Below are 13,216 nucleotides of genomic sequence, written 5' to 3' on the forward strand. Positions count from 1 at the left end.
GTAGTCCGAACCATTCCGTGAGGCTGCTCCACTGGGGAAAGGAATCCATTACTCTTTAATCAACAGCAAAAACAACAAAAACAATCTCAAGTCACTTTCATTCTGAAGGGTTATAAAACCTCATGAAAGTGAACCATTCTCCTCTTCACACCAGTCAAATCAGCAATGAGGCACATGAATGAGGGGTGCAGGCTCCCAGGCTGGGCAGCCGGCACGGCCTGATGACAGGACAAACTAAGGACATTAGAGCTGACTGAAGACACAGCACGAGTGGGACTCAGCTGAACAAACTGGACCAATATCACTTATTGCTCTACGAAAATTATCCTCACCCATTACATTTTCAACCACGTTTACTAGCTCTATACTTGACTCTCCAATGGAGACATAGGCTGAAGTTATAACGGTTGCTTTTTATGTTGAGTTGTAAAAATAAAATAGCATTTTATGTGTAAAAAATTAATATACTACCTGAATCATCTACTGACTATGCGCATTCAGGGAGAACGTAGAACTTCAGCTAGCACTAATTCTAATCAAACAAGACACACTAGGCTTTTCGCTGGATACATGTAGTTAAAAATATGGCCAAACTATCGAACTGGAATTCAGTGATTTGGCTTTCACATTTTGATTTAAAACATTTCTTATATTTTATTACCTTTTCCCCAAACCCACAAACAATATGCTTCAATGAACTTGCACTAATTAGCTGAATCGATTTCTTTCCATGTTATTGACAAGGTGAGCAACAGACACAAATCCCAGGACCCTAGGTCTTAAGTGGTCACTTTCCTTGGCCCAGATATTCAATCATTTCATCCCTCATGTAGGAAGCCAGGGGGGAAATGTGTGCACTACAAATAAAAGCTATGCAATAAGATGATGTCACAAGCAAACCATCGTTTGGCGGGGGTCACAGTTGCAAGTTCCAAAATGTCAGACTGCTTTGTGGGTTTTAATCCCATACAATGACAACATCAATTTCTCGATTTTCCTTACAATGAACTCCATAACAGAAAGAGGTTTCATCAGCACGCACGCAAACTCTCAAAACTGTTTTAAAACAAATAGTGCCACCAAGTGATTACTGTTGTGGAAAATTATGCCAACTCTAAAAAATATTTAGCTCTAAGTCCCAAGCAGTAGAAGTCAAGGGTACTGAATTTTATCCATGTGGAGAGGTTCTCTTAACTTGTGGCAGTTCCTTTATTTGTGGGCCTCCACATAATGTTCTTATTGCCATGCTTAAACACTCAATAATCATAGAATCTACTTAAACAATATCATTTATGCAAATTCCTAAATGGCTTAGAACACACAGTGTCAGTGTTTAATGAGAAAGCATTAAACAGCAGAATGACTGGAAACTTTCCAGTCAGCATTCCCAAATGTATTCATTACTGACAAATTTCTCATACTTGAAACCTAGACAAGCCCAAGAAAGAATTATATATTTATATGAGCCATAAGCCATTCGGCAATGATCTGAACATTCTGTAAAATTGTGGGTTTTCTCAAAGGAGAAAAACTTATTTATCAAGATCATTGAACATAAAGAAGCAATTAAATACAAACCAATTTGCACAGCCAACTTATTTTCTGTTTCCAAATCCAAACTTTTCATCCTGACAGAAACATTTGTCATCGAGAAGATACCGTTTTGAAAAGAAAACATAGCACACATCATTTTCCCTTGCAAAAAGTGCAGTCAAAAGTTTGCTGTAAATTATAGCCTGTTATATAATACCATATATAAGGACAAGCAGCTAAAATCAGTTTCTCTTTCCCCAAAACTGCCTCTGGGCATTTAGCCTTGAGGAAATAAAAGTAGTATATGGTCCTGTCTGTTCTTTTACAGGCTAGTTATTTCTGCGTCGCTTTCAGTGTTCTTTTTAAATATTACAATTGCCTGAACAAACCTCAGAAGGATCTCATGACTTTTCTATCAAAGGCATCATTCGTGTATAATTCTGAGACATGGCTTTCAACCCCTTGTCCAGATAAATTCATCCTGCCAACAAAACCTGAGCTAGTCTCAGGAAACACGATAAGACCCCCGGTATATTAAGTTGAGGACTCTTACTCACGGGCATACATGTCCTTCATCCTCTACCACCTTGCCGAAGCCCCAGGGAATGGAGAAGGTCTGCCAAGTTTCTCCTTCGAGATCCTCATCCATGCTAGGAAGCCAAAACAGCCCACCTTTTCCTAAGGATGGGAAGAAAGAACGCAGTTCTTGATTCTTTTATAAGAAGAATGATCGTATCCTAACACACAACTGCTAGACCAGAAGAGCAAGGGAGGAAGGCGAGGAGGAATCGATGCTGAGAGGCCAATCATATTTCATCACTCAGCTACTTGGAAACCAGATATGCTTAGATAATCACGTGCTCTGAAAAGATTTGAGGATGCAAAAGAGTAGTAGCTTTGCCTTTTGTAAATTATTAACAGGGACTTTTTGCTGACCCTGAGAAAAGATGCACAGGTTACTTATTTAAGAAAAAAAGCAAAAAAAGCAATCACGTTTCGCACGGAGCATCTACATCAACGAATCAAGAAATAAGATTTCTGATGTTCTGCCATGGACCCGGATGCATCCAGGCAACCCAGTGCAGTTCGAATGGAGGTGATATTGCACTGGGAGTGAAGGGGCACCTTCCGAAGGGCTGCAGAGGCCAGAAGAGCAGTTTCAGCATTTGCCTCTCACGAAATCCAGTACCTGCCCCTCATCCAGTACCTGCCCCTCCCCATCGAAGAACTCACTATGGGATATTTGGCGCTATGATCTGGATGGAAGCCACCTGCACACAATTCTCACAGCTCTCCTAGCTTTCAAAGTGCTGCTTAACTTCTCTCATGGCTTTCTTGGTTTTCATCCAAATTCGAGATTTAACATGTCTACCTTAAAGCTATTTGAAAGTTGCCAATTTTAATGCTAGATCCTACCTGGTAATTTAGACTCACCGGGAAAACGCTGATCCAGGAAGCACTGGCTTCCCCTGAGAGACGGGCCATTCGGGCCCACTATGCTGAGTGCAGTGGGATGCCTCTCCGGCTGTAGATCAAGATTTCTCACCCTTGGCTGTATTCACATTTGGGGTGGATACTTCTTTGTTGGAGGCTGCCCTGGACACCGGGAGATGTTTGGCAGCATCCCTGGCCTCTGGTCACTACATGCCAGTAGCATCTCCCCAATTGTGACAACCAAAAATATCCCCAGACATGTTGGGAAAATGTCCTGAGGCCAAGAGACCAAAGAAAGAGGCTGGCAATTCCAGATTTACATCAACAGCTTATTGAGGGAACTTACAGAAGCAGTCTCCAGAGGCAGCAGGATCCTAGAACTCCGCACCGGAAAAGTGATGAGGCTTGTTAGATAAAGCCAGGTGAAACGTGCTAACACAGGTGGCTTGGAGATCTGTGGAGCGGACTTATTAAAAGCTGCATAATCAATGCAGTAACAACTTAATGGCCCCTTAATCTTCTATGTAAAAAGATTCCCTTCAGGTGGCATGGGCCCACCCCCCCTGGGGTAACTGGTGTTCAGCTTGCTTTGTAAAACAGGTCACATTAAGTACCATTTAAGTATAATTTTACCTAACAAAGTGTTGCCAAATACATCAGTGGGGACAGAAGCCCCCAGGTCAAAAGCCCTGCTGTAGACCCATTTTTTTTTGTTTTCGTTTTTTTTTTTAAGATTTTAATGGGGAATTGGGGGAGGGGAACAGTGTTGGAGAAATCAGGATAACATTAATGAAGATGAATATTAAACAGCCAACAAAAAGACACTGGACTTTGATTTCTGTCTTTCTTGCTGCAGCAGGCTGGAAAGGAAAGGTCCTAATTTTCTCGAGACATGGCAAAAGCCCTCAGGTCAAAATCAGCTTCTGTAATCATTTACCTATCATGTTTCTCTTTTTTTTTTTTTTTAGCTGAGCCATCCTGCTACCTGTTGGCAGCTCAGCGGCTGCTCAGCGGCTGCTCAGCTCCAGCTGGACTCGAACCGCTGTTACTCAGAGCTCAAACTCAAACTCTTGAGCGAGCTCTTAACCAACTGAGCCACTCGGCTGGCCCTTGTTTCTCATTTTTTCTTCACGTTTCTTTTTTTAAATTCTGGTAAAAGATATATAAGATAAAATTGACCATTTTAACCATTTTAGGTGTACAATTCAGTGACATTAAATATATTCACAATTCTGTGCAACCATCACCACTATCCATTTCCAGAATTTTTTCATCCTCCCAAACTGCAACTCTGTCCCCATTATACACTAACTCCCTTTTCCCCCTCCCCCAGACCCTGGTAAACTCTATTCTACTTTCTGTCTCTATCAGTCTGCCTATTTTAGGTACCTCGCTTAAGTGAAATCACACAGTATTTGTCCTTTTGTGTTTGGCTTATTTCATTTAACATAATGTTTTCAAAGTTTATCCATGTTGTAACATGTATGGGCATTTCATTTCTTTTTATAGATGAAAAATATTCCTTATACGGATAGACCACCTTTTGTTTATCCATTCATCTTCTGATGGACACTTCGGTTGTTTGTACCTTTTTAATAGTATGACTAATGCTGGTATGGATATTGGTGTACAAGTATCTGTTTGAGTTCTTGCTTTCAATTCTTTTGAGTGTATACCTAGGAGTGGAATTGCTGGTTTATATGGTAACTAACTCTATGTTTAACTTTTATAGGAACTGACACACTGCTTTCCACAGCGGCGATGCCATTTTTCATTCCCACCAGCAATGTACAAGGCTTCCAATCCTCCACATTCTCGCCAACACTGTGATTTGACATTTTCCTTCACTTTTGTACTTTGGTCAGCTCTTCAGTAATTTTAAGCTTTTGAAAACATATTTTACCCAGGGACTTGGTCTGAATAACTGACCCTGCCATTCTCAGAGACAGGACGCCTCCTTTACTTCTTTTACAAGTCTCCATAACAGTACCACACAGAGTTGGTACAATAAGCCTCAAAAGACCTATTATTGGCATATAGCATCCAGGGAAACTTTTGTTTTTTATAGAATACTAACAAAAATGACAACTTTAATTTTACATTAAAATATATATTATTTTGAATCCCTAGGTGCATTTTTAATACTTCTCCGTATACAGATTTCTGCCCTTTTCACGTGGCTGACACTGTCAACACAGAATGAACATATTAACTCTAAAAATGTATCATCCACAGAATAAATGATTTTCAATTGCCCTTTGGAGGGCAGCCTGCTTAATGCTTTGTAAAAATGATTTTCTCTAGTCAAAAGAAAAGTGACTTGAACGAAAACTACAGAAATGTTGATGCTCCTTTTCTGTTATCTAGATGCTATTGTTTATTTTTCTATAACCCTTTATTTTCTCTGTAAAAGAGTTAGGACATATTACCTGGCTTGCTTAGGATAAAACTGATCTTTTTCAACTTTGAACTTACAGTTGGAAATAATAAGCATAGAATGAGATTTTATTGTTCCTGAAGAAAGAAAAAGAAATGTCATTGAAAACATAAATTGACTACAGTGTTTTGAATGGAAAAATTTCCTCGCCAAGCCTTTCACTCAATCTAAATGCTCCAGTAATATTGTTCAAGGTTCAGATAAGTTAGCTATTAAGTAAATTAGGTTTGAACATACAAGTGACATTCAAAAACATATCTAGCCCTGAAAGATTTAAGTTGAACTGTACCTGCAATAAAAAATGAGGACAGGACTAGAAAAGCTCATTTCTTAGGATTCACACAACAATTCATATTTTCTATGCATCTGTAATCATATGTGCCACTGCGCAAAAAGGCCCTGTGTTTTTCAGTGGGCACCATTTTCCATAAAACTCACAATGACAGAATTTCATATTTCCATCAGTCTCCCTCCCATGTCATTCAAGGTTAACTGGGCACCAACACTGAGCCAGGCACTGTGCTAGGCAGTAGGGCTTGAGAAATGAATAATGTCTCTGGCAAGCTCAGTGACTTCGGGCGTCTCCCCACAATGTTTGACATTGCTGGTTGCAGTTCTGTTGTATTTAGTTTTTGCCTCCCTGTGTGAGGAACTGAAAATTCCTTATCCACTACCGCACACCCATCTACTATTTCGTTCTCAATGTGTCTACCTGTGGGCACTGGTACTTAGGTCCGCCTCACTCCCTCCACATTTTGCATCTTCTAAACCAGCCCCAATCACCCTCCTTTCCTGAGCTCTGGAATTGATCTACTTGCAATGCACAATGCTCCCAAAGAGAGTTGGGGTTAACAATGACAGATAAAACACAGGACTCTCATTGTATTTAAATTTCAAATGAACAGTGAAATTTTTAGTATAAGTATATTCCACATAATAGAGATGGGACATACTTATACTAAACAATTTATTGATATTATCTGAAACCCAGATATAACTGAGAATCCTGTAGTTTTTCTTTTTAATTGGGGAACAGTGTTTTTTTCCAGGACCCATGAGCGCCAAGTCAAGTAGTTGTTTCAATCTAGTTGTGGAGGGCGCGGCTCAGTGGCCCATGTGGGGATCGCACCGGCAACCTTGGTGTTATGAACACTGCACTCTAACCAACTGAGCTAACCGGCCACCCCAAGAATCCTGTATGTTTTTTTTATTGGGGAATTGGGGGAAAGGGAACAGACAAGTTGCTGTCGTTTTGTTCTTCCATCTAGTTGTGGAGGATGTTGCTTCACTGGCCCAAGTTGGCACCATCATTGCGCTCTTCCAGGGTGAGGCACATCAGTTGCTGGCTTCCGGATGGCCGATCACTGCGGCTGCTGGCCACTCACGCTGGCTGCTGGCTACACACGGTAGCCCATGGCAACCCACTGCCACAGGGGCTGCAGCCCACACCGTCGCCGGCAACTCACAGCAGCCCAGCTCCAGGTTGAGCTGTTATTCAGCATCCTAGCTGTGGAGGGCAGTGTCACTGGCCCTCATATGTGGGATCCGAACCGGGGCCCTCTGGCGTCCCAAGCCAGTTCCCAACCATCGTGCCACTCGGCCAGCCCAAGAATCCTATATTTTTATTTGCTCAATCTGGTAACCTTAGGGCAAATAAAATACATTCCTCAATATGTAATATCTTTCTTCAACTCACATTTGGCATTAGTTGAGGACCTCCTTTGGGGATTTTAACTCCCTTGCATTTCCAGCCAAGCATATCTCCGCAGCCAGATGAAAGCCTCCAGCAGAGAGTGATAGGTGCTTGCAGCAAAGCCAGCAGAAATGGTGAGTGCCAAGGGGCTACGAATAGGCACTGCCGTGACAGCATATGCTACAGTGATACCTCTGGATCATGAGCCTCATATCAACTGAGTTCTTTTGGGAGTCAAGTTTAAGTTCAAGATCCATGGCAAGTAAGAACTGGGAAAGACCTCAAAGACAATCTAGTCCAACTCCCTTATTTCATAGATCAGGACTTTATGGCTCAGAGTTTCTTATCCAAAGGCAAAGAGTTACCTGTTGGCAGGTCCAAGATGCCATTTCTATTATTGTCAGGTCACCATCAAACAATGATGGGTAATATGCAAAGAATTTCCCATTTCATACACCCTGGCCCTACCACTCAACGCCCAAGGGAAAAGCAGCAATTCGAGTTTGGTTAGAAGGGGGTGTTTGGTGAGCACTGGAGTTATCTGGGCACTAGGTAGATGCGGAAGAGCTCCTCTCACCAGGATTTGAAACCCAGCCTTCTGCTTGGTTCCCGAAGACTGAGTAGGGTGTGAATTAGGAATCAGGTCTCTTGCATGCAGAGGTTGCCCTGCCTTAGCGCTTGTCACTGCCCTTTTCCTGCCCCCATCCTCAGGTCCACAAGGTGCAAGGTCTTCCCCAGTCCACACCTAGATCCCAGATAAAGAAACTCGCCTGGGGGAGGATGGCGCTTTCCCAGGCAGTGCCAGGCTGGGCTCACCTCTCCACTCTATCACTCAGTATTTCTCCACAAGGGTCCCACACAAACCTTAGAGGTGCACAGAATCCTTCCTCTGATTCCCTTCCAAATTTGGGGTGAAGATCAAGTGGGATCAAGGTGAGAAATCTCTACATGTCTATAGATTTGTAATCTATAAAAGATAATATATAACCGAGCTATTTCACCTCCTGGCACAAACTGCCACATAGTAGATGCTCAATAAATGTTTAATGAACGAGGGGCAGAGTCCCTGAATTGCAACTTACTGCTTATCTGCACAGCCACATTCAATGGATTCTACTTCTTTCTGCTCAGTTTGTTAGAAACTCCTAACTACATGATTTGATTGTAATATTCATATTCTGTGATCTGTGCTATAGACAGCAGTCAAGAGTAATAGGAGTAGAGTAGCTAAGGAAAAGGATGGGGGAACTATCCATTGCAAATTTTATGACCTGAACAAATTTTTACGATCTAATGATCTTTGAAAGGTCTCCATGAGGCTCTTATTTACTAAAGCATCTATAATTTAAACCCAAACAAGAAAACCAATCAAGATCATGCAATTGGTTCTAACTTAATAAAGACAAATTTTTCTTCCCAAACCAGAATTTTTCTCCTGGAATATGTAGCAACTAATAATTTTCTTATCTGGCTCATAAATGAAATCACAGTAAGTCAAAGAAATTCAACTGGGATTTAAATGTTATGTCAAAATTATTTATAATATATATATATATATATATATATATTTATAAATAATAACATTATTTTTCACTTCTTAACTCAATATACCAGACTCAGACTTAAAGCATTATAGATTGTAAGTGAACCCACTTATCAGAGGCACTTCACAAACGCTTCACTTTTATTTTAGTAAAGCCCTTGGAGAACGCAGTGGGGAGGCACTAAGCAGCATAAGTGTACTGCTCTAAGCACTTAACACCAAACCACAGAAATGAACTCAGCCTGGAATGCTCCACATGTCTATAAGATATATGCAGCTAAAGATTTATGTCCATTTAATGAAAACATAACTTCTTGAAATCATGTGTTTTCTGAGAAGACAATGAGTGTAACCTTAAGTCTGTATCACTTTGAGTTTCTTTATGGACACCATATCTTAGATTCTAGGGGATCCGGGTGTGAGCTCTGAAAAGGATCTTGGGCGCCACTGAGTCCATTCAACTCATTTTAAAAATGACAAAAATCAATGCCAGGAGACATTAAATGATGTTCTTGAGCCCAGGGGTAAGGAAACTTTTCCTGTAAAGGGCCAGATAGACACCTACTCAGCTCTGCCATTGTTGTATGAAAGGCAATAAATACTTCAACAAATGACTGTGGCTATGTTTCAATAAAACTTTATTTGGAAAAACTGGTGGTGGCCTGGACTTGGCCTGTGGGCCATAGTTTGATCAGACATGAGGCAGGATGGTAGGCCACTCAGGTACAGTTGATTGACTCCAAGTTCAGACTAATATGTTGTCTATAGGGGTAAAATTTAGCAGTCTCCACTAACTGCGTCTTAAGAAATCATCTCCAATTGGAGATCAAATTTCTGATCATGGAAATTACCTACAGGACACAAAAATTTGATCTCCTTTAGAGCTAGTAGCATAATGCATCTGCAGCTGTAGGTCTCTGTTCCCAAATGCATAGGTGGCCTGATCATTTTCTTATCAGAAACCAGCCATCAGGATTTCTAGGACCAGCATCCCTACCCAACCCCTGGGTCAGGAGCATTTCTTCCGAGGAGTTCTCACAGCATTTGGTTCACCCTACAACCACCCCATCCTTCCTAACACAGAGTCTCTGCCAAATGATATCTTGGGGTAGAACTGGTTTCAGAGACAAATGGGAAGCCAGGATACAAAGGGACTGGCTCAAGTGACACAGATGGACAGAAGAAATGTTGAGTCATTCTTTGAATCTTTCCACAAATATTTACCAACTCCAACAACATTCTGGGGATGCAGGAGTGAGCTGTAGAGACAAGGTCCCATTCTAGAGGGACTTTATGTAGCAGTGGCATTAAACAGATAGTTATAAGTTCTGTGAAAATCAATCAATCAAAGAGAAGAATGAAATAAAGAGTGACTGTGGACTGTGGAGAGAGAGAAGGGTCTGTATACAATACGGTGGTCAGGAAAGGCCTCGTGAATAGGGTGTCTTTTGAGTCAAGTCCTGTGTGATGACACAGAGGGATCACAGTAATGAGAACCACCTGTTCAAATGTCCTGGGGCAGGAACCTCTTTGGTGTGGTCAGTGTGGTTAGACCAGAGCATAGAGAATGGTGTGAGATGCAGTCAAAACAGAAGGCAGGGGTGGCTGCCACCCTTGGCCACTGTGCCTGTGAGTGTCTACAAAGCAGGGCATGTGCTCTACAGGGCATGCCCTAAGGTGGTCCACTGGGGTGCAAGATAAAAATATCAACAAATTTATTTAAAAGTATTTTTTGTCTAAAATAATAGGAAAACAATTAAGTGTTGGAAATAGCTTATATAAAGATTGCCACTGGTGCTAACCTCTTAGTCAGGATGTTTGAAGCTCATGAACCAGGTATGTTACTGGAAATTTCTTGAGGAAAAGGAGTTATCAAAGGATCTGTCAGGCATCTGCAATATTTTTGTTCTGTTGCAGCTGGTAGGTGTCTTAAGTTAATTTACAGATTATATTCTCTAGTTGTAACTAAAGGAATCCTCACACAACGCATAAATGGCTTAAAAAGCTCTGTGCAAAAAAAGTCAAGGGTTGAAATAATGCAGATAATGCAAGCACAATAGAAAAGCAAGAAAAGAGAAGAGTTTACGTTTCTCCTTCTCTTAGTATAAGCTCTTTAACAGCGACAAGTCCTGGGTAAAAATAATGATGATCTAACTCAATACTTTCAAGGGCATCTGACCGTCACATTCACATTGTGATTCAGTAGTTAGATACAAATACGGACGTAGAGCTATAGGTGTATACCTGAAATAAGAGATTCTCGAAATAATACTTATTAGTAATGTACTCTAACATTTTCTCTTCTATTTTATTAAAAAGTGACATGAGTTATTAATTTTATAATCCACCTATAGGTTGTGATATGCAGTTTGAAAAATACTGATACAATCAGTTCTGAGGAGAAAGCCACCACACGGAATCGAAGTTAAGAAGACTATTTAAATATGGATTAACAACCATTACTGTCAATCATCAGTCTCACCACAAGTGTATACTTTGCCCCCTTAGAAACTGGCTAATGGTAGCATGAAGTCATCACAATTTGCAAAATATTTTAAAAACTAAACATCCAGCCAGCCCACAAAAACAAACCACGACCACAATTTTCAGTAATATTAAAAACCATGACACAATACTCAGTCCATTACTTTATAAAATTTTACTAAACTTGATGCATGTTTAAAAGTCTTTTTTGAGAGCTTTTAATACATTAATCCTTATAATCGGTAATCATATATACATACACAGACACATGCTTATATGGAAAAGCTTACCTTTTTTTTCCTTTTTTTTTTTTCGCTGAGGTGATATGTGAACAAATAAGTTTAGAGACCACCATTGTATAATAGCTCACAGAATTTATCTACCCGGGGCCTTCAGTAGCTATCAGTAGATTTCCAGGACCCTAGATCTGAGAACTGTGCTTTTTCACCTTGTGTCTCCTGCTGTGGCCTAATCTCAATGTTCACGTCCTTTATTACCTGAACTAGCAGCCTGGAAACTGGACCTACTTTGTGAAGTCCTCTCCAAAGCAAGTGACTGATGGACATAAGACATCACAAAAGCAGGCCACATACTAGTTATTCCTATGCCAAAGCCTTGTATGAATTGGTTCATTTTCATTCAACTTACTCTACCATCTGGATATCCTTTTTTAGAAAACTCAAATATGTTAAAGGACCTGGCATGTCCCAAGCACCACTCTGTTTACCAGTTACATAATCTTCCTTGGTTAAGAGAATTTTCTTTGGAGAGAAACAAACCTGGACTAGTCATGTTAGATATATGGACCTCGACTAATTTCTTAGCCTTTCTATGCCTCAGTTTCAATACTCATAAAGTGTTGAAAATACTTACCTAATCCTATCATAAGGAGTAATTAGAAAATCTATGGGATTCACGTTAGCACAATGCATGACAGAATAAATGCACCGTAATCTGTGGCTATGACTGTTGCTACTGTCATAGGTGTCTTTCCCGTGGAGATTTTGTTCTGAGTAGCATGTCTTCATGTGACGTACGCAACTCACACAGATGTGCTTTTCAAAAAAAATCAAGTCACACAGTTTCATATTCATGAATAAGAAAACAATGCCATTCTAATGATATTTGCAAGAAAACTAAAACAATTGTTGCGTCAAACCAGCACTGCCTTTCTGGCCATTTTGTTTCCATAGCCACTAGGTCAACTGTCAAAATGATTACCACCACTCACCTGTATTTTTCGAAGATGAAGGTGAAATGGAAGGGCAGGGTTTAGAATCTTGCATTTTATTTTCCATTCTTTGGGTAAAGTTAGGTCATTAAGTCACTTATTTTTTTCTCTTGGTCTGCTTTCCAGCCACCTGTAAGATAAATGGTGTCTAGCTTTGACTATCTTCTTTGTACACAATGTGTTATGTATTTTTAAAGAAAAGTACAATTCACTCGGTTTTACTCAGTGTAGGAATTCTTCTCCTGGGAATGTCACAAAAGGATGTTCTGACTTTTCTACTTCCACCACCCTCAATTTCAATAATTAGTAACTTTATGAAACTACTGGTAACAATAAACTATAAGGCTTCTTTCACATTTTTCTGCACAAGAACCAACATTTACTAGAGAAAAACCTATTTTGCTATAGAAGGAAACACTCACATTTTACTAGAAACAGAGGTCAAGAACACCCACAAAATTGAAGAGCGATAGATAATAAGGTCAATGTAAAGTGTCCATTAAACTCTTTTTGTTTTTGGAATGCATCTTTGTTCTTAGGGGATTAGCAGATGAGTGGACGTCTTCATGGACAAAGGTGACATTAATTATCTAGAATATTCCCAGAGCAACAAAAGAATGACAGGATAGCTTTGCATATGAAGACAAGAGGCCTGACTGCTTTGTTTGCTAAATAACCCTTCAGTTGCTGAGGAGGAAGCACATGCTTTTCCCAGCGGACACCAAATGCTCCTATTGTCCAATTGTGCATGCAAATCAAAACCCTGGCCATTTTCCCCTCCTCTTTTACTTACCCTGTTCAAAGTCTCAGCTTAACTCTTGAGAGCGCTAGCTTCCCGTACGTGGCTTCCTCTGTCCTTGC

The 13,216-nt window shown here is 40.4% G+C and overlaps 1 protein-coding gene across 2 annotated transcripts in view; it reads right to left on the reverse strand.

Annotated features, from left to right (window-relative positions):
• FRMPD4 (FERM and PDZ domain containing 4) overlaps positions 1-12,414 on the reverse strand; it is a 748,742-nt gene extending 736,328 nt beyond the window's left edge. For both annotated transcript variants that reach the window (XM_019651209.1, XM_019651215.1), the window contains exons 1-2: positions 12,356-12,414; positions 2,091-2,211 (exon numbers count right to left, since the gene is read on the reverse strand). In XM_019651209.1, the coding sequence (XP_019506754.1) occupies positions 2,091-2,211; positions 12,356-12,410 (176 nt within the window). In that variant the 5' untranslated portion in view covers positions 12,411-12,414. The remainder of the gene's footprint in view (positions 1-2,090; positions 2,212-12,355) is intronic.
• Between the last annotated feature and the right edge of the window lie 802 nt (positions 12,415-13,216).

The sequence above is a fragment of the Hipposideros armiger genome, unplaced genomic scaffold, assembly GCF_001890085.2.
Source record: "Hipposideros armiger isolate ML-2016 unplaced genomic scaffold, ASM189008v1 scaffold_155, whole genome shotgun sequence".
NCBI lineage: Eukaryota > Metazoa > Chordata > Mammalia > Chiroptera > Hipposideridae > Hipposideros > Hipposideros armiger.